The 19,606-nt window shown below is 43.9% G+C and overlaps 1 protein-coding gene across 1 annotated transcript in view; it reads left to right on the top strand.

Annotated features, from left to right (window-relative positions):
• The first annotated feature begins 3,673 nt into the window (after positions 1-3,673).
• The window catches only part of CMTM4 (CKLF like MARVEL transmembrane domain containing 4), an 83,809-nt gene continuing 67,876 nt past the window's right edge, over positions 3,674-19,606 (top strand). The window contains exon 1 of the mRNA XM_069085826.1: positions 3,674-3,941. Coding sequence (XP_068941927.1) covers positions 3,756-3,941 — 186 coding nt within the window. The 5' untranslated portion in view covers positions 3,674-3,755. The remainder of the gene's footprint in view (positions 3,942-19,606) is intronic.

Below are 19,606 nucleotides of genomic sequence, written 5' to 3' on the forward strand. Positions count from 1 at the left end.
AGAAGCATGAGAAGACTTGTATGAACCAAAGCAGAGGAAGAAAAGTAAGTAGAACCAGAAAAATATATGTGATCACTACAATAACGTGAAGGAAAACAATGCGAAGAGGCAATCTGACTGATTGACCTCAATGGCCAAGCTCAGTTGCCGAGAACTGATGATGAAATACACCTCTGTAATGGGAATGCAAATTTAAAGATCTTCCCTGCCCCTAGGCTAAAGTGCACCTGAAGCCTGGGGTGGGAGGCTTGTTTTTCAGTAGATACTTCTTGATTGGCTAGTGAGTCAATAAGGTTGTTACATTCTCTGAGCCAGGAGAAGGCTATATAAGCCCTGATGTGAGGCTTTGTTTTGGGGGCTCACTTTGAGAAGTGTTCTGTGATTTAATCTGGATTCTGGGAAGCCATTGTCTAGAGCCTCCCCGGCTTTGAAAAACCCAGATGCTGATTTGGTATGGATGTAATGGTTGGACAGTTTGGAAATCTGTCTACTTGATCTGTTTCTGTCTTGATAATTCTGCCTGTATGCTTTGAAGTTTGGGGTGCAGACCTTTTTCCCCTGAACAAGGTAAACGATATATGTCTAACTGATTAAAGTAAGCTTGTTAACCCATTTTGAGTTGCTTTCCTTTAACAAAGCAGATCCAAGAACCTGTATGGGCAGACACCCTGGGGAAGCCGGGGTGCTTGTTGCTACAACCTTTCTCCCCTAGGCAGAGGGAGCAGGTAGGGAACTAACAGATTTAGAATGTTGTATATGACATGGTCAGTTGTGTCCCATGTTTCTCTTAAATATTTTTCCTTCTTAGAAGAAGATGGGGCTAATGGGGGAAATAGTTCAAGGGGAATTTACTATGGAAGAAAAACAAAAAGCATCAGAAAAATACAAAATATTAATGGCTCACCTCCATGCAATACTTTTTTAAAAGCACTTTCCTCACAACAAGCCTGTGAGATGAAATTAGGGATTAATGTGAAATCTTGCCCTTGGGTTAAAAAATCAACATGCACTACTAGTGCAAGATAGAGAACACCTTCAGCACAATTCAACAAGCACTTACCACATTCTGGGCACTGGGGGAGCGGGTGCGGTACAAAAATAAAAATGAAACTGTCCTTGTCCTCAGAGAACTTATATTAAAATGAAGTGACTAGGTGACAGTTTGAAAATGATCTGGGGTTGAGTTAGAGGCAAAATGGCAGAGTAGCAGGAAGAGTTCCAGGTAACTCCCTCACCTCCCCAAACACTTATAAACATATCTAGAAAACACATCAGATCAAATCCTTATAAGGAAATCTAAGAAAAAAAAATCACAGTGAGTCATTTTTCCAAGCCTAAGTCAGCACAAGGAGACAGAAAGAGAACTTTATTGATACTGGGGACAAGGTCTCCCCAGAAGCATTCCAAGGAAGGGAGAGGCTTCAGACCAGGGCAAGAAAGGGGCCTGACCCACCACAAAGGGGCTTAACCTTATGAACAGTGGAGAAACAGTGCCAAGTGGCAATTCAGTCTCCTACTACCCATTTCAGAGTCCATCCAGGATGGAATGAGGAGGGGACCTGAGCCTAGGGGTGATGTTCCAGGGTGAAGAGTGATTTCCACTGTAGTTTGGATACCAAGCAGGTAGGAAGTTTAAATGTGAACAGTAATTCCAGTCTACAGGCCAGTCTGAAGCCTGAAGCTAAATAACCAGAGTGGAAACCCAAGACCAAAGGGAAGCCTATAGTTCTGATGCTGAACCAGCAGAGCTTTCCAGCTGACCAATAGTTAGGAAGTCCAGCAACAATAGTGTACTGAAACTCCAAGGAGAGTGATCCAACAATCTTGTTGCTCAGACCCAAACCCACAAAACTTTTCAGAGCTCAGATGAGAGTGGGGTGGGGCGGTGGGGCAGTGATCTCTCATGCATCAGACCAATTTGAAAACACTGAAAACTTTCAGGTCTCTAAAATGAGTCATACATTAGATCCTGAATTAACACAATACTCAGCACCTTCAAGAAGACAAAATCAGGGCCAGTTCAGGCATTCCCTCAAGAAATGCTGAGACTGGCCTTAACCAAAAAAACAAAATAAATAAACAAAAATAAAATGACCTCAGGGAGTAGGCTGGAAGAATGATCCAATCTCCCAAAAGAATCTCACCATAAAAAGCTATCATGGTGACAGGGATGCTCAAGATTCAAAGGACCAAGAAAATGACTTCAAAACATTTGTAAGCAAAGTCTTAAAGAAAAACAGAGCTTGGGTACAAGCTCAACTAGAATTCCTAGAAGAACTGAAACCCAGAGAGACTGTGCCATGCCCAAAGTCAAACAGCTGTTACAAATAAAACCCAAGTTCTTTCCACTCCTGGTCAAGTGCTGTTGTCACTATCCCTCCTGACACTGAACCAATTATAAATTCTCCTATTTCCACCTCTCCTCTCACCCAAAAAGGGGCTGATTCATTCTTGGTGAGGAAGTTCCATAATTCCTTAAGTCAAATTCCTTCAAACCATTGCAAGCTCCCTTTGCTCACAGAAGGCAGACCCTGACTCAGTCCACAAGCATTACATTAGCAAGAATTTAAGTTAGTTATAAGGAACTCTAAGATTTGCAAAGGATTGTACAAAAATAATCAAATTTTATCCTCGCAACAACCCTGGGAGGTAAGTGCCATTATTACCCAAGTTCTACAGATAAAGAAATTGAGGCGGAGACAACGGATTTGTCCAAGGTCACATGGAGAATGAGATGAATATAGTGTCATGGAAACCACGAACGTGAACTTGGACGGACTTGAAGACATAGTGGAGGACAGAAGGGCCTGGTGTGCATGGTCCAGGGTTGGGTCATCAAGAGGCAGACACGACTGACCACAACACGGCTAGTGACTGAGGCAGAATTTGAATTTAGGTCCACCTTACTCCCTAAGAGTCCTGCTCTGTTTCAACTCTGCTCAGAAAGCAGCTCCCTCAGTTCCTCGCCACCACCTCCACCCTCAGTCCAGTAGGTCCTGTCCCCAGCACATTTCTTTCCCCTCTGGTTACCCGAGGAGCGGGCTGGTCTCTCCTCAGCTACCTCCCCTCTTCAGCTCCCTCTCTGGAAGGCAGCCGCCCCTCCCCACTCAGCTCTTCTCCAGGCTGTGCATGCAATCCCCCTCGGCGAAGCAGAGCCCCCTCCTCCCCTTCTACTGCTAACTTCAGCCCCTTTCCCTCTCCGGCTGTCCTGGGGCACAGGCCTCTTTTAGTCCCCACCCCTCTCTAGGTATGGCTCCACCCCTCCTGGCTCCCCGCAACCCCCTTCCCTCCTCGACCCTCTGGGTTTGGCGGGGAAGGGTCCAGAGCGCCCCTTCTCTTTCCCCTTCCCCTACCCACCCCCGGGCTAGTGCTCAGGGTGGGCGGGGCTCACGTCTCGCGGTTGGGGGGAGGGGAGCGGGGGCGGGAGGCGGGGTGACCGCGGCAGGTGAGCGGGAGGGGGAGGGAGGAGGGGCCAGCCGCGGCCGCGGAGCAGCGGACGCCCCCTCCCCCCTTCCCGCCCGCCCCTCCCTCGCTCCGCCCGCCCCTCCCTCCCCTCCCTCCCTTTCCGCTGCCGAGAGGAGGCGGCGCCCGAGTGCCAGGAGCTCCGGGAGCCCGAGGAGGCGGCAACAGCGGCTGCGGCCTCGCGGCATCGGCGGCGGCGGCTCCGGGTCCCTCCGCCCAGGCCGGGCCGGGCCGGGCCCGCGATGCAGCCGGCGCGGCCCCGCTGAGGGAGGCCGCCCGCCCGGGGAGGCAGCATGCGGAGCGGCGAGGAGCTGGACGGCTTCGAGGGCGAGGCCTCGAGCACCTCCATGATCTCGGGGGCCAGCAGCCCCTACCAGCCCACCACGGAGCCCGTGAGCCAGCGCCGCGGGCTGGGCGGCCTCCGCTGCCACCCCGACTACCTGCGCCGCGCCCCGGGCCGCCTCAAGCTGGCCGAAGTGGTAGGTGCCGCGCCGGGGGGCCCGGGACCCCCCCCCCCCAGAACCCTCCCCCGAGTCAACGCAGCTCCGGGACCCCGGGACCCCCCAGACCCAGAGGGAGGCCCCCCGACCCAGGAGGAGCCCTCCCAGCTGGTCCTGTCCCCAAGCCAAGGGATTCCCCTCCCCCTAGCCCAGTGACCCCCTACTCCCAGCCCCGCACAAGTGAAGGGTCCCCTCAACCCAGTAGATATCCCTGCCTGGGGCAAAGGGTCCCCCTCCCAGCGCTGTCCCGGCCAAAGTTCCCTCCCCTCCCCCCTCCGCCAGCCAGGGGATTCCCCCCACACGAGGGAGTATCACCCTTGCCCCTGCAGGGGGTCCCCATTCTGGTTTAATGGTGTTCGCGAATTCCAATTCCTCTTCCCCCCTAGACATCGGTTTTCGCTTCTTCGCCACAGGAGACCCCTAGAGTTAGGTCCCCTTCCCCACTCCCCAGGAATAGATCCTCCCTCGCCCCAGACGGGGGTTCCTTTCCTTACATCCCCTCTAGGTCTTGTCTTCCCCTTCAAGGCAACTGGGTCTTTTCTTCAGGTTACTTCCCCGAGCTTGTGTGTCGTGTTTGATTCTCCCCTTCCCTCCCCGCCATGGGCCCATCTTCCTTCCATTCTCCCTCAGGTAATGGTTCCTCACTCTTTCCCATTCCCAGTGCCCATCCCTGGTGTCACAAATAAGGCAATTGAGGCTCAGTCAGGTGAAATGATCGATCCAAAGGCACACTGTGATTCGTTGGTAGAACTAGGTGTCCTGACTTTTCACTATTGTGTTATCTTCTTTAGCCCTGGTGTCTGTGAATTTTCGTTTGGGGTAGCCCCCAAGAAGACTCTTTACTTGTGGTGCCTTTTGTACTTTCTTCTTCACATCTGGGTCCAGGCAGGGCACACCCATTCCTCTTCCTCCTCCTTCTCCTTCCAGTGGGCACCAGTCCCACCCTGCCTTCTCTTGGCTTGTTCTTTGCTTTTTCACAAGGAGTTTCAAAACAACCTGAAGTGGAGTAGCCAGGTTTAAAATCCCAGTGAAGAGTAACCTTCTCCTTGACGATCTTTTGCCTCTCTGCCTGGTTCCGAGGTCTGTTCTTCCTCATGCTTACAGCAGATACTCCTCTTACTGACAGCAGGGATCAGTTTTCAGCTGCGTTTTAAGCCCTCTTCCTTCCCACTCATTAACAGTCTCCAGGGTCAGCCTTCAGCCCAGTCTGTGAAGTAAACACCCAGTAAAGGAAGCTTATTTTTCTTTTAGTCTCCTCCTAGGCACAAGCACATCTTTCTTCACTGCCTTGCTTCTTCCTCAGTTCTGTTTTTTTCTTCAATTTCCATATCTCCCAAACTCTGCCTGTTTTCCCTCCCAGGTGCTAGTTTCTATCTGAGTCATGGACTGTCCAAATCCTATGCTTATGGCATGATCTTGATCAAGCTCTACCTTCTATTCCGGGAAGCCTTTCCAGCCTATAACAGCACTCCTCTTACCTCGAATTTCTGTACCCTTGAATTGTTTTTCAGTTGTTTTGTGCATTTACTAGAAAGGTAGCTGTGGTGTAACGGAAAGAGCCCTGAATTTGGCGTGTAGTTTGAATCCTAGTTCTATTGCTTAACTGTATGGCCTTGGTCTTGACATGACCTTGTCTGTGCCTCTGTTTCCTCATCTGTAAAATGAGAGGACTGGGGATCTCCAAAATTCTCCCCACCTCCCCAATCCTGTGACAGTGTTGTCTGTTTGTGGTAGTGACAAAGAATCTGTTTGCAGTATAGGATACTTAGCTATATCCCTAGCATTTCAGTTTTTCTAAACATTGAGCTCCTTGTGCTTAGAGAGGAAACAGACATTCCTTGGGAGTAATACAATTTGTCAACACCTTTAAATAAAGATCTCCGGATTGTAGATAGCACAGTTACAGAGTAAGGGTTATCTCCTGTGTGTGAAAAAAAAAAAAACAACTGCGTTCTCCTGAGTCCTTAAGAAATGTTTGAAAGGTTTTAGAGAAAGAAAATAGGTCTGCCTTTGAATTTAGGATAGACTTTATCTGGTAAAAGTTGAAATGTTTACCAAGATTTATTAGGTCTCTTTGCTGCATATATATTATCATTGATAAGCGTGGGTTGGGGAGAGGGAAGGAAGATAGTGATGCTTTTTTTTTTTTAAAGGACTTAATTTACTGTTAGTTTTGTGAGCAGAAGTTAATGAAGTAACCCAGCAGTTGGGTCACTTGGGCAGTTGGAATACATGAGCAATATTAAATGACATGAATTATTTTCCTTGTGGATTTTTGCAAATAAATAAGATACTGCAACTGGGAAACTTGAGTTGTCCATCTTAAATAGTTTTTAAAATGATGCTCATCATCACTTTATTCCTGGTTTTTTTTTAGCAGTAATAAATTAAAAAAAATTATTTAAGACCAGAAATTGAAACTACTAGTATTTATTATTGCCTTCTGGGAAAGTGATATTGGATCACGTCATTGGGTATGTCAGAGATGTGTTTCGTTTTGGCCCCAGAGAATCACACTCTTTGACATCCAACTTTATAGTTATTTGTCTCATCCCTGGAGTGAGGCCACAGGGAAGTAGGGTGATGGATGGAAGGACAGAGGCAGTTGGGTTTAGAGATCTCAGACTTCACTCAACAAATTCAATTTAACAAACAACTGCTGTATACTGACAAGAACATAGAATTTGGAGTAAGAAAACCCGGGTTTGAATCTTGGCTCTGTCTGACTTTGTCATGTGGTGAGCTTTCTTCTAAGTAAAAAGAAGAGACTGAATTAGATACTGCCTCAAGTTTCTTCTCTCTAAGTCCTGTGCCTTCTGTGAGTATTTAAATGCTTATTATATGTAGGATACCTTGCTGTGCCATGGGGATCATACTGGCTTTGCTATGTGACTTTCAGCAATTCAGTTAACTGCTCTGGGGTCTCAGTTTTATCATTTGTTAGTTGGGGAGGGGGGACTGGATTAAATAATCTCTACGTATTTGATCCTGTGAATATAAAGAAAGAAGACGGTTCTTTTCACACCAGCAGCTTACTATTTTGGGGGCATAAAAGGATAAGCTTCTAGTCTTTTTTTCCCCCTAAAGACAACTCATAGGTTCTAAAAAAACCAAAGTAGCATTGTTAGGGTAAGCAGTACAAGGAGGCACAACAGAGTGCTGAACCTGTCTTAGGAAGTTCAAACCCAGCATTAGATACTCACTAATTCTGTGACCCCGGGCAAGTCATCTCACCTCTGTCTGCCTCTGATTTCCTATCTGGAAAATGGAGATAATTGAAGCATCTACATCCTGGGGTTGTTTAATGAGCTAACATTTGTAAAGCACTTTGCAACCCTTAAAGCAATATAGAAATGCTAGCTATTATTGTTGTTGTCATGTAATTATAATAAAGACTAAAATCTGCTAAGTTAAAAAGAAAGTTTTAGAAAAATACTGTGAGGCAAGATAGAAGAAAGATGACTTGAAACTGAGTGATGTGGGAAGGCTTTTGGGAGGAGGTGGCAGTCAAGCTAGACTTTGGAGAGACCAAATTGGGTGGGGAGTCAGTACCAGGTGTAGGAGACAGGATGGATGGGACAGGCAGGAGAGGACAGAATGGAGAGCAAGTGTTAATAGGTTTGCTGGGGATGGAAGTGTGAAGGGGAAAAGTTAGCCAAATTGTGGAGAATCTTGAATGCTTTTGGAAAAACAAACAAGCCCCACATAAAGATAGTTAAAACTCAATCACATCATCACAGAGTAGTAATGATAACTCTTTATCGTATAGTATTTCTAGCTTTTTTAGAAAAGTCATAAAACTTGGTCAAAACAAGCCGTTTACTCTCTTCAGATCTTATTCTTCATATTGGTAGCCTCACCAGTCCATAGCTGCTGAAGAAGAAAAAGTGAGCTATGATGTTGGCATCTGACAGTCATTTTGCCAAAATACCAACAAATACACATTTGAGGATTAAGGGCAAAAACAGGAAACCAAGAAGTACATTTTGGACTGAAGAGGACTGGAAGGAAAGAGGAAACAGACTTATGTTGTGGTTCCCCAGAAACTAGGGAGAATAGTTATAAAGGATAGCAAGATTTGGCTCAGAGAGAGAGGAGAGAGAGAGAGAGATTGAGATTGATTTCCAATGAATTGGTGTGCCCTTGGAGTGGGCTTCCTTAGCCAAGAGAGAGAACTTTGCCATCACTTCCAGGTTCCTCACTGGAAGGTGGGGATGACCCTGGGTGGGAGAATGTCCTAGAGGGGAGATACATTGCAGCCAAGGGTTAGATTAGACACCCTTTGAGGTCCCTTACAAATCTAAGGCTGTGGCACTGCCAAGCTTGATGACAGGCAGGCTGTGCCTCAACACCCCAGCTTTGGAAAGGGTTTTGGAATGCTATACTGTTTGGTATCTTTCCACTTTAGCTCTGTAAGAGACAATGAAACAACTCCCATTCCCATTTACCCAGGCACTGGGGATACAAACAAATACAATTTTGCTGGAGGGATACAACATAGCCACAGCTGAATAAAGATAGAATAATTTAAAAAACGACAAAAAAGATAGTTATTGGTATGTGGGGGGGAGGGGGATCCTTGTACACTAAGGGAAATAGGAAAAGCCAACCAAGGCTTAGCACAGTTGTTACTGAAGGTTGATATTTCGAAGAAGGAACTCCTGACTGGCGCATAGGGCGTCATGTGTAATGTTAGGTAAAGCAAACGAGCATTTATTAAGGGCCCAAGGCACTGTGCTACACACTGGAGATACAAAGAAAGGTAAAAATCATCTCCCCTGCCATCTACTGGGGAGACCACAACCAGATATACGGGTCATTCCAAAAGTCTTAGTGCAGTTTTACGTCGTCACAAATAGAAGATTTCTGTAAAGATGTATAAGATGATTTCAGAGTGAAGGCACTAGCATAAAGGGAAGACAGGGGAAAGTTTCTTGTGATTTTAGCTGAGGCTTGAAGGAGGCCAGGGAACACGGATTGCAGGCATGAGGGCCAGCCAGTGCGAGTAGAGTCCTCATATGTGTGAGGACCTCGAGGAAGGCCAGGGGAGTGAGGTGTAAGAAGACTGGAATGGTAGGAGGGGATAGGTTTTGAGGGCTTCCAGAGCCAACAAGATTTTCTATTAGATCTTTGAAGTAATCAGGAGCCACCAGAGTTTATTGCATGGCGATGAGGGTGACAAGGTCAGACTTACACTTTAGAAAGATCACTTTGCTAGCTGACTGAGGAATGGACTGGAGGAGGGAGAGCCTTGAAGGCAATGATGTGTTATTAGCCAGATTGTGCCTAATGAGGAGTTGGCATTTGGTATTTTAACCAAAGGGCAGCCAAGAGGAAGCTAGGGAGGCTTCTGAAGCAGAGGAGGGAGGTTGAGGATAGTATCCCATGGCATTAAACATTAAGGTTTGGATTTTGGTGGTCATGTACTCTCTAGTGTTATGTCTACACAAGTTCCCCAGTTGTAAATCTCTCTTTCTCTGCCTTCAAATTATTTTGTGCTTATGCATGTTAATATTCTTTGTCCCACTTCCCTCATTGGGGACAGAGGTACTATTTCAATTTTGAATTTGTATCTCCAGTAGCTAGAGAAGCTCTCTGTATACAGTAGGCATTTAATAAATGCTTGTTGAATGAATATTTGTTGACGGTGATCATGTTTCTGTTACTTGAGAAGAATTGAAAAGTTACAGCTAAGCTGACATTTATCTTCTTAATATGGTCTTAGTTTATTCAAAGTTATGTAGCTAAAGTATTAGACCTTATAAAGCCACTAGGAAAACGTACTGTTAAGTCTTTTCCCCAGGTCTGATTGTTACTCCGCTGACAGCATTCAGATCATTTCACAAGTTATTGGGAAATATAGAAATAATGACCAGGTTAGCAGAAGCCTAGCATAGTGCCTTACATGTAACTCATTAAATGCCTAATAGTTCCAGCTCAGCCACTAAGGGTAAGTCATTTCCTTTTTAAGGCCTTGGCTTCCTCCTTTATAAAATGAGGGGGTCAGAATGAAATGTCCTCACAGACCCTTCTAGCCTTTTATGAATTGTATTAGGGGGACACATAAGAAAGAACTTCAAAAAATGTCATATAGAAATGCTAAGACAGTTATAAAACAGCATCCTAACTATAATCTTGCTGCCTTTGTCTGAAGAGCTTGAAAGAAATTTGGGTTGGTGAAAAGTGGGAATCGTTATGTGAGACAAACACAGTCCCTAACCTCAAGGCTACATGTGAAATAGTTAAATAAAAGGCAATATATAACCAAATGTTAAATTAGATGCTACAAATTACCAAAAGAAAAGTCAATGGGGATTGGAATAGTTGGGGAAAGGTTCATGGGAGGGCTGGGCCTTGAAAGTTGGGGAGGGGATTCAGGGTGCATATGGGGGGAAAACATGAGCAATGTCTTATATGTTAAACAGAAGTCAAATATAATAATAGGATGAGACTAGCCCAGTAGAGTGGAAAAAACCCTTGCGTTTGAGTCAGGAGGCCTGGGTTTGGGTCTCAGCTTTGACACTTGGTACTTAACACTTTTGTCATTTTTATTGTGTTCCTGGGCAAGTAATAATTATAATGATAACATGAAGTGCAAATGTTGAAACCATGTAGGAAGAAAAACTAGAAACAATGTTCCTTTTAGTAAACTTTATATTGAAAAAGAATGGTTCTCTAGTAGGAAACGACTTTTGCTTAGGAGGCAGCTTTTTATGTTTGGAGGGGGAGAGAGATTGCTGGCTTTGCCTGGCGTTATACTCAGTAAATATTGGATAAAAAATGGGGAATGTGGTCATTGAAATTGTGCAGCGACTGCAGTTTGCAAAGAGATTGTCACACTCATCTCCAGGCAACCTTGGAAAAGTTTTAAGTTTTTTGAGATAGATGCCTGTTAAATTTTGTGTACAGCAAGTGGGCATAGTACATAGAGTGCTAGGCATTGAGGCAGGAAGATCTGAGTTCAAATCCTGTCTCAGACACAAGGGACTTAACTGCTATCTACTTCATATTCTTCATCTGTTGTGAGGATAAAATACTTTAAAGAATTTTGTACATACAACTTAAAACTATATAAATGCTGGCTATTAGGACTGCACTCTACTAGGTGATGGGAAAATAAAATAATTAGCATGGGTCTTGAAGGGTGGGAAGGATTTCAGCAAGCTGAAATTGGGGTTTGGGGGTGGTGGTGGTTGGGTGAGTATGTGGAATTCCTTCCAGCCATGAGAAGCTATGTCAGCCAAGGAACACACAGGGGGAGGAAAGGGCAGGATAAGACTGAGGGACAGGCAGAATATGTGATGTGGGAGAAGAAAATAAAGGTAGTTTGCAATTGGATGAAGGCCCTGAATCCAGGCTTAGGAGTTTGCACTGTTCTGTAGACCATGGAAGCTATCAAAAGTTTCTGAGCAGGACACAGCAGGAGCAGAGCTGCTCTGTGAGGCTCCAAGGAATGGATTGGAAAGCCCAGGAACAGAGACTTTATAGTCGCATTTTTGGCTACTTCAGTTTCCTCTTCTGGAAAATGGCTTTGACTGGATGAGATCTGAGGACCCTCCCAGGTCTAGGTTTTATTAAGTAGAGGGGCAGGAATTGTCCTCTTCATTTTGCAAAGGAAGAAACTAAGAGGAAGAATTGTCCAGGTCACATGATTGAGTGAGCAGTCTAACTCTACAAAGAGGCATCATGGCGCCACAGAATGAGTACTGGAGGTGGTATCCAAGGATTTCTACCCCATGTGACCTTTGATAACTTACTTGGCTTCTTTAGACCTCGGTTTACTTGTCCATAAAATGAGGAGGTTGAGTTAGATGGCATTGAAGGGCTCTTCCAACTCTGAATTTGTTGTTGTTTAGTCATGTGCAAATCTTTGGGACCTTTTTGGGGTTTTCTTGGCAAAGATACTGGAGTGGTTTGCCATTTCCTTCACCAGCTCATTTTACTGATGAGAAAACTGAGACAAACAGGGTTAAGTGACTTGTCCAGGGTCACAAAGCTACTTGCCCCTAAACCAGTTAATCAGTAAGTAAACCAGTCATTCATTAAAAAATCTGCTATGTGCTGGACACCTAGGGAACCGTGTCAAGTACATTTAACAAAGATACACTGAGTTGCAGACTCCAAGCAAGATCAGTTTATTAACAGTGACATGTATAACTGTTAACAAAATAGGTCAGACTGACAGCCTTAGTAAAACCAGTGATCTCAATGAGAAGGGGAAAATGGCTTTGACACATAGGAAAGAAGGAAGTCTTGGTAGTCATGGAAAATTACAATGGGTTAAACTAAGAAAAGTGAGCTGGCATTCAGGTGAAGCTAATCACATCTGTCTCTGACAATTAAGGAATGTTCATTGTTTTTTATGAGACTCATCTATATCTTAGAATCTTTGCTAGGAAATCAGTACCGTCACACTTGCTTTCTTGGAGGAGCTAAAATCCCCCCCACCCCAACAATTATAAAAGGACAGATGACATATCTTTTGGGGGAATGGCACCAGGTTAATTTATTGGCATTTAAAGATAACAAACAGATGTCCCAGAGATTACCAGTATAACATGATAATTGAAAAAAATTATTATACTTTTAAACTAACTCAGAAGGAAAACTAAATTATTGAGTTTAACTCAAGGACATAGAAAGGTGGCTTTAGTCAGATACTAACTGAATTATAAAAAATTTATACAGCCTAAAATCAGTTACATTGTAGAAACTAGAGATAATATTAATTTTGAGCTTTTCAGAATCCAGATACTAAAGCAAGACAGTCCTTGCCTTTAGGGAGCTTACATTCTAATAGGGGCATACAACATGTTCACCTATAGGTACAGATTGTGTACACACACAGAAATCAAGAAAGACTTCTTGAAGGAAGTGCTCGTTTGTTGAGGGTCACACTGGATTCATGCAGATCAATTAGGAGGCTATTACAGTAGGTTAGACAAGAGTCCATAAGGGCCCAGGTCAGGGTATTTGTGTGAGTAGAAGGAAGGGGATAGATTTGAGAAATGTTGAGGAGGTGAATTTAACAAGGCTTGGCAACTTTTTCAAAATGAGGGTGAAGGAGCATGAGGAATTGAGGATGATTTCTAGATTGTGGACCTGAGTGACAATAGAAGAATAGCAGTGACCTTGACAAAAGTAGGGACATTAAAAGAAGGGATGAGTATAGAAGAAATATGAGTTCTGTTTTGGACATGTTTAGTTGGAGATGCCTAGGAAATATTCAGATGGAGATGATAGTAAAATCCATAGGAATTGATGAGATCAGCAAGAAAAAGGGTGTAAAAGTTGCAGAAGAGAAGGACTTTGGTGAGAGTTCTGGGGCAAACCCACAAAGAGGTACAGAAACCACCATATAGGGGAACATACAGGGAAAAGGCTGTCTCCATTCTTGAGAAGTTTATAATTGGGTGATGGGTAGTGGCAACCCTACTTTACTAGGAAAGATAGCTGTTTAAGGGGTCAACAGTCTTTTTAAATTACATTCACTAGTTCAGGGGAAAAGTCAGCACCCTGAACTTCAGAGAAAATAGAAACAGAGGAATTTATAAAGACCAATAGACAGGGCTCTGACTGCCTGAATCAAAGCAATATTGCTATACACTTTACATACATACCTGGATGGAGAGAGCCTTTACATCTGAGCAGTCGGGGAGCTCTGAATTTAAGGCCACTCAGAATTTCAACTAGGAAGTCACAAGATCCTTCTCATAAGAGAGCCCCCAAAGCAAAATACCAACTCAGAGTATATATACACTTCTCAGAGCCAGAAGGCATCACAACCCTCCTGACTCAGTACCTAATTAGAAATTATCAAGAGGTGTGAAAGCCTTCCTATAAGCAAGTCTCCCCTAAGTAAGCTTTCCTTAATGGGCTCCACATGAGGCCTATTAATGGGTGGGAAGATCTTAAATCCCATTAATGTTACATTACATAAGGCAAATCGTAGACAGATGGAACAGTTAGAAAATAGCATATGTATAAGTACAAAAGAATTTGATATCATTCAAGGAATAATACCTTGGAGGAGGCTAGATTTGTGGTGAATCTTAATGAAAGTAGTAGAAGTGAGTGGATGGAAAGTTAGAGGGTGGGTACTTCAGATAGAAATAGCATATGCTAAGGGTCTGAGGTAGAAATTAAAATGTTCTCTATGAAGAGCATAGTACTGGTGTTGGTGGTTAGGGAAGGGTACTCACGGAGCAGGGTCTAGACTTTTGTCTTGCCACCGGACTCTGAGGACTCTGGAGGACAGAGTGAGGCTGGTGACTTTGCACAGCTGTGCCTTATATTCAATTAAATGGGAAGATCAATCCCAACTTCCAGCTCTGACTTTAATTCATGATGTCATTGATCCTCTTGAATGAATGAAAAAAGCGTTCTTTTTTCCTTATTTATTATTATTACATTATTATATACTATATTATTATTATTTATTATTATAAATTCCTTGTTATTTTACCGAACTGTTCTCTCCAAAATACTAATGATGTCTTAGTTGCTAAATCCAGTGACCTTTTCTCGGTCCTTTATCCTTGGCCTCTTTGAAGTCTTTGACATGTCAGTCACTCTTCCTTGATACTCTCTTCTCTCTGTGTTTTGGGGATACCACCCTTTCCTGATTTTACTCCTTTTCTATATGATCACTTCTCAGTCACCTTTGCTGGATCCTTCTCTAGATCATGCCCTCTAACCATAGGTATTCCTCAGGGTTCTGTCCTGGACTTTCTTCTTTTCTCCCTCTATTCTACTTCACTTGGTTATCATATGGATTTAATTACTATCTCTATGCTGATGATTCTCAAATATTTCTTTCCTGCCCCAAACTCTCTGCTGACCTTCAGTCTTACATCTCTAGTTGCCTTTTAGACATCTTGAATTGGATGTCCAGTAGACATCTTAAACTCAGTGTTAGCAAAACAGAATTCGTCATCTTTTCTTCACCTCCTACCTTCCCTGTTACTGTAGAAGAGGAAAGCCTCCTCCTAGTCCCTCAGGCTCACAACCTAGGAGTCATCTTCCATTCCTCTATACCTCTGTAGCTCCAGTGTGATATTCACAGTGCCTGTGGTGGCTATGAATATGCTGGCATAATTCTGAATCACAAAATATAGCTGATTCTCCACTCCATGGAAGACAGAACCAAAACATTTATTCAGACACCAGAAAGCTGAATCCTAACACCAGAAAGCCAAGTCTATCATAGCAGCAAAGAAATCTATACACAATAACTATGCAGAGGGTACAGCCATCCCCAAGCCTTCCCTCTGCTAGGGCCTTCCCACAAACACTCATAACTTGCTGCCTGCTTCTTCTCTCTTCCTCAGCTCTAACTATTCTGACAAACTTCCTCTGGGTTCTGCTCTACCCTGCCTGCTCCACCTGTTCAGCAGGCTCTTCCCACCACAGACTCATGTGACTCAAGTAGGTCACATGGTCCTGTTAATGGATGGGAAAGATCTTCCCATTTACATTACCATTACAACCTCTCACACACTCCCTGCCCCTGGATCCAAGCTGTTGCCAAGGCTTTTAGATTTCACCTCTGTAACTTCTCTCACATATTCCTCCTTCTCTCCTCTGATACTACCACCACTCTAGTGCGCCATTCTATCACCTCACACTTTGATGACTGCAGTAGCCAGCCTGGAGAATCTGCCTGGCTCAAGTCTCTCCCCATTCCAATCTATTCTCCTTTCAGCCACTAAAGTGATTTTTGTAAAACACCTGTCTGGGGGCAGCCAGGTAGCACATCGAGTAAGAGCACTGGCTCCAGTGTTGGGATGACCTGGGAATCAAATTTGGGCTCAGATACTTAGCACCACACCCAGAAATAACTGGCCATGTAACCTTGAGCAAGTTACTTAACCCTGATTTCTTAAAAAAAAAAACAAAACACCTGTCTGATCATGTCACCATCATTCTGCCCTTCCCCCCTACTCAGTAAACTCCAGTGGGCTTCCTATTTCCTCCAGGAGCAAATATAAAATGCTCTGTTTAACATTCAAAGGCCTTCATAACCTAGCTCTCTTCTACCCATCCAGTCTTCTAACACCTTATTCCCCAACACATACTCTTTGATGCAGTGACACTGGCCTCCTGGCTGTTCCATGAACTAGACATTCCATCCTTTGACTGGGAATTTTCTCTCTCTCCCATACCTGGAATAATCTCTTTCTTCTGATCTCAACTACTAGCCTCCCTGGCTTCCTTTAAGTCCCAACTAAAATCCTACCTTCTACAGGAAGTCTGCTTCAAATTCAGTTACAGTACCTTCCCTCTTTTAATTATTTCTTATTTGTCCCATATATAGCCTGCTTTGTATATGTTTGCATGTTGTCTCCCCCAATAGACTGTAAACTCTCTGAGGGCAGGGACTACCTTTTGCCTCTTTTTATATCCCCAGCACTTATCACTTGGAGGATGGCACATAGTAGGCCATTAATAAGTATTTATTGAAGTTATTAAGTAAACTCTTATTATGTTGCAAGATCTATGGTACATACTAGTGATATAAACAGAAAATTGAGACAATCTCTGATTTCAAGGACCTTATATTCCAGTAGGGAGAGTTAATTCATATAGGAACGTTCAGCTTCAGGGCAGATGACAAAGTTTGTTGGTCCTTAGGGGGAGCAAGGTTGGGGAAAATGGATGACCTGGGGGCCTTGAAGGAACATTAGAGCTGACCAAAACTGGGTTGCCTTGGGAAGCAATGAGTTTCTCTTTGTAGCAGAGTGATCTCTTGTCATGGATGTTGAAGGCAGAGACTGTATACAATCACTTGTTGGGGATGTTATAGATGCAATTTTGTAGTTTCTTCCAACTCTGATATCAGTATGTCTTAGAAATGCATCATTTTGGGGGGATATGAGACACAGTCATGAATGTTTAAATAAGAAAAAAATAAGGCAATAGTGATTAAGTGCCAAAAGCAGTGGTACAGACAGTAAATTCAGTAAAGAATTAGTGAGACGTGTGTGGGATGACAAACAGATTGGTCTGCTTGAAACAGGGGCTGTCTTGTGGGAGTGAGAGCTGAGTTTGGAAAGGGAGGAGAAAGCAGTTGATTGAGTGTCTTGAATATAAAGCCAAGGATATTGGATTGGATATGATGGTGGTGGACAGCCAGTCTAGGGGGAAGTGCAAAACCAATCTAACTCTGTTAGGGATGGCTAAAGTTACTACTGAATAGTAACTTTCTCAGTATCTTTCTATGGGCCCTAGTTATATTTATGGTCCTGATATTTCATACAGTAAATATTCATTAAGTGCCTACTATGTGTAAGGCACTATACCAGGCATTGGGCACTGCACTAGGCATATGAAAATAAAATCCTTCAAGGAATTGGCATTCTCCTGGGGGAAGACAGTATGTAAACAGGTAAGCAAAACCCAAAGGGACTTTGGGAAAGAGATCACTGGTCTGTGTGGGGGGGAGGTACTCTGGAGCAGCTGAAACTTCAAGGAAGCTGGGGGATTCTAAGATTCTAAGGAAGTAAGGAAGGTCTTTGGGGGAAGAGAGCGACAGCCATTAGACAGACAACTGGTTAGCCAAGACAGCTCTATAACTCTCTAGATGAGGTAGTGAAGCTACTTCTTGAGACAGGCTCCAGCTTTACTGTTCTTCCTTGTTACTCATTCCCTTCCCACTCCTGTCCTGTGAGTGCCCCTCCCCCCCATCTTGCTGTGTGAAACATACATTGTTTTTTGGGTGGGAGGATTTAGTTGTTTTCTTTTAAGGTGAAAACTTGGAGCTTTTTGTTCTAAGACCTTCTGATTGTTGGTGAGAAATTCATGATGTCAATGAAGAAATGACTTGATCATCATTGGTGATCTAAGAACATTTCTAGTGACTCCATTTGGGGTACAGTGGATAATAAAGAAATACTATTTTTGGCTAAAATAATTAATTTAATATGTAATCTGAAAGTATGCAATTGAAAGTGTCACTGATCATGACTCATAGTATCAATGAAGGCATACTTCATGGCTTCTCCATGTTAAGGGCTTCTGGCTATGGGAGGCTTCTTTGCTTTCTCACATGCGTTGATGTCTTCTCTCCTGCATCATTAGCTCCCTCCATTGGTCTGTGCCTCCATCTGGCACTGGTTCTTCCTCTCCTGGGGTTAGGAGACATCTATATGTATGCACAAATCTCTCAAGAGATTTGAAACTTTGCCTTTATGGAGCCTTTCTGCTTTCTATATCAGATCTCCTGGAATGGCTGTGGCTCATTTTAAAGGCTCAGCCTAAAAAGAGAGCACCTGTGAACTTCATCAGTTATGTATTATTAACTCACTGGTCTTCATTGCTCCTGCAACTCTGGAGTTGGGAATTTAAGTCAATACCAGAGCAAAGGGCCAAATGGTCCGGGTAACAGGGACACAAGTGAGTTCATCCCTGGTCAAAGAATTCACACTTTATCATACTTTGAGGACAAAGAGGGCCTTTCCTAGCTCCTAGGACATGCATGGGCATGCCTCCTGAACTCAAAGAGCCAATCTTGGCAATAATACATAGTTTACTTTCTCCACCTTGTTTCTTTCAATTGCTTGAGTTACCTATGATTTTGGTTATAAGTCACATTTATATGGTGCTTTGTAAACTCTAAAGAATTTTCCTCACAACCAGGAACAAATATAAAGTCCTTTATAACCTAATCTTTGCCCCCCCCCCCTTTTCAGTCTTCTTAAACCCTTCCCCCCCTCCCCAACTTCTCTATTCAGTGACTCTGGCCTCCTTGCTGACCATCTCCAGACTTTGGGTGTTTTCACTGGCTGTCCCCATGCCTGGAATGCTTTCACTTCTCAGCTCTGTCTCCTGCCTTCCCTGATTTCCTTGGCTTACTTCAAGTCCCAGCTAAAATTCCACATTAGGAAGCTGATCTCCTTAAATCCTAGTGTCTTCCCTCTGTTCATTTTTTCCACTTATCCTGTCTATAGTTTCTTTGTACATAGTTGTTTGCATGCCCTCCCATCCATTAGACTGTGACCTACTTGAGAGAAGAGATTGTTTAACTTTTTCTGTTTGTATCCTCGGAATGTAGCACATATAGTAAACACATAATAAATGTTTTTCATTCACTCATTCCATCATTCATCTTGCCTTGCTACTTTTTCTTGGACAGTAATGTCGTTCTTCATAATGTACAACTGACAGAGCACAGGCAGACACCAGACAAAAATTACCGGAGTGAATCCTTAAGTACGGCCCAAGGCGGACAGGCTGGGGCTCAGTCCACAGGCCACCTTCTCTAGGCATAGAGGGCAGCACTAGTTATTTGACTTCTGATGCAAGGATCAACACCAACCTCCCTCTTCACTGTACTGCTAGCCCATGCTGGAGGGCTCTGCAGAGCAGAGCTTCCTCTCCAGCTCCTCAGGAGCCTTTCTTTTCCTCTCATTCTCCCAAACTAAACCCAGTCTGTGAAGCTGCAGGACACTCCTCCCTGACACCACCCCAGAAATGCCTTTATTTATACTAGGGTCGTGGTTTTTGGTGCTGTTTCCCAGTTCTCCAGCAGCTTTGGGTTCCCCAGCAACTGAGCTAGCTTGCATAATGATGAGTTGGCCTCCTTGCTTTTCTTCTTAACCCACTGTGACCAGAATCATTGATGCTGATTGGATAGCTTCCTAGGA

Source organism: Petaurus breviceps, unplaced genomic scaffold (genome assembly GCF_028583685.1).
Source record: "Petaurus breviceps papuanus isolate PSGF00001 unplaced genomic scaffold, PetGlider_PUasm1.0 176, whole genome shotgun sequence".
Lineage (NCBI taxonomy): Eukaryota > Metazoa > Chordata > Mammalia > Diprotodontia > Petauridae > Petaurus > Petaurus breviceps.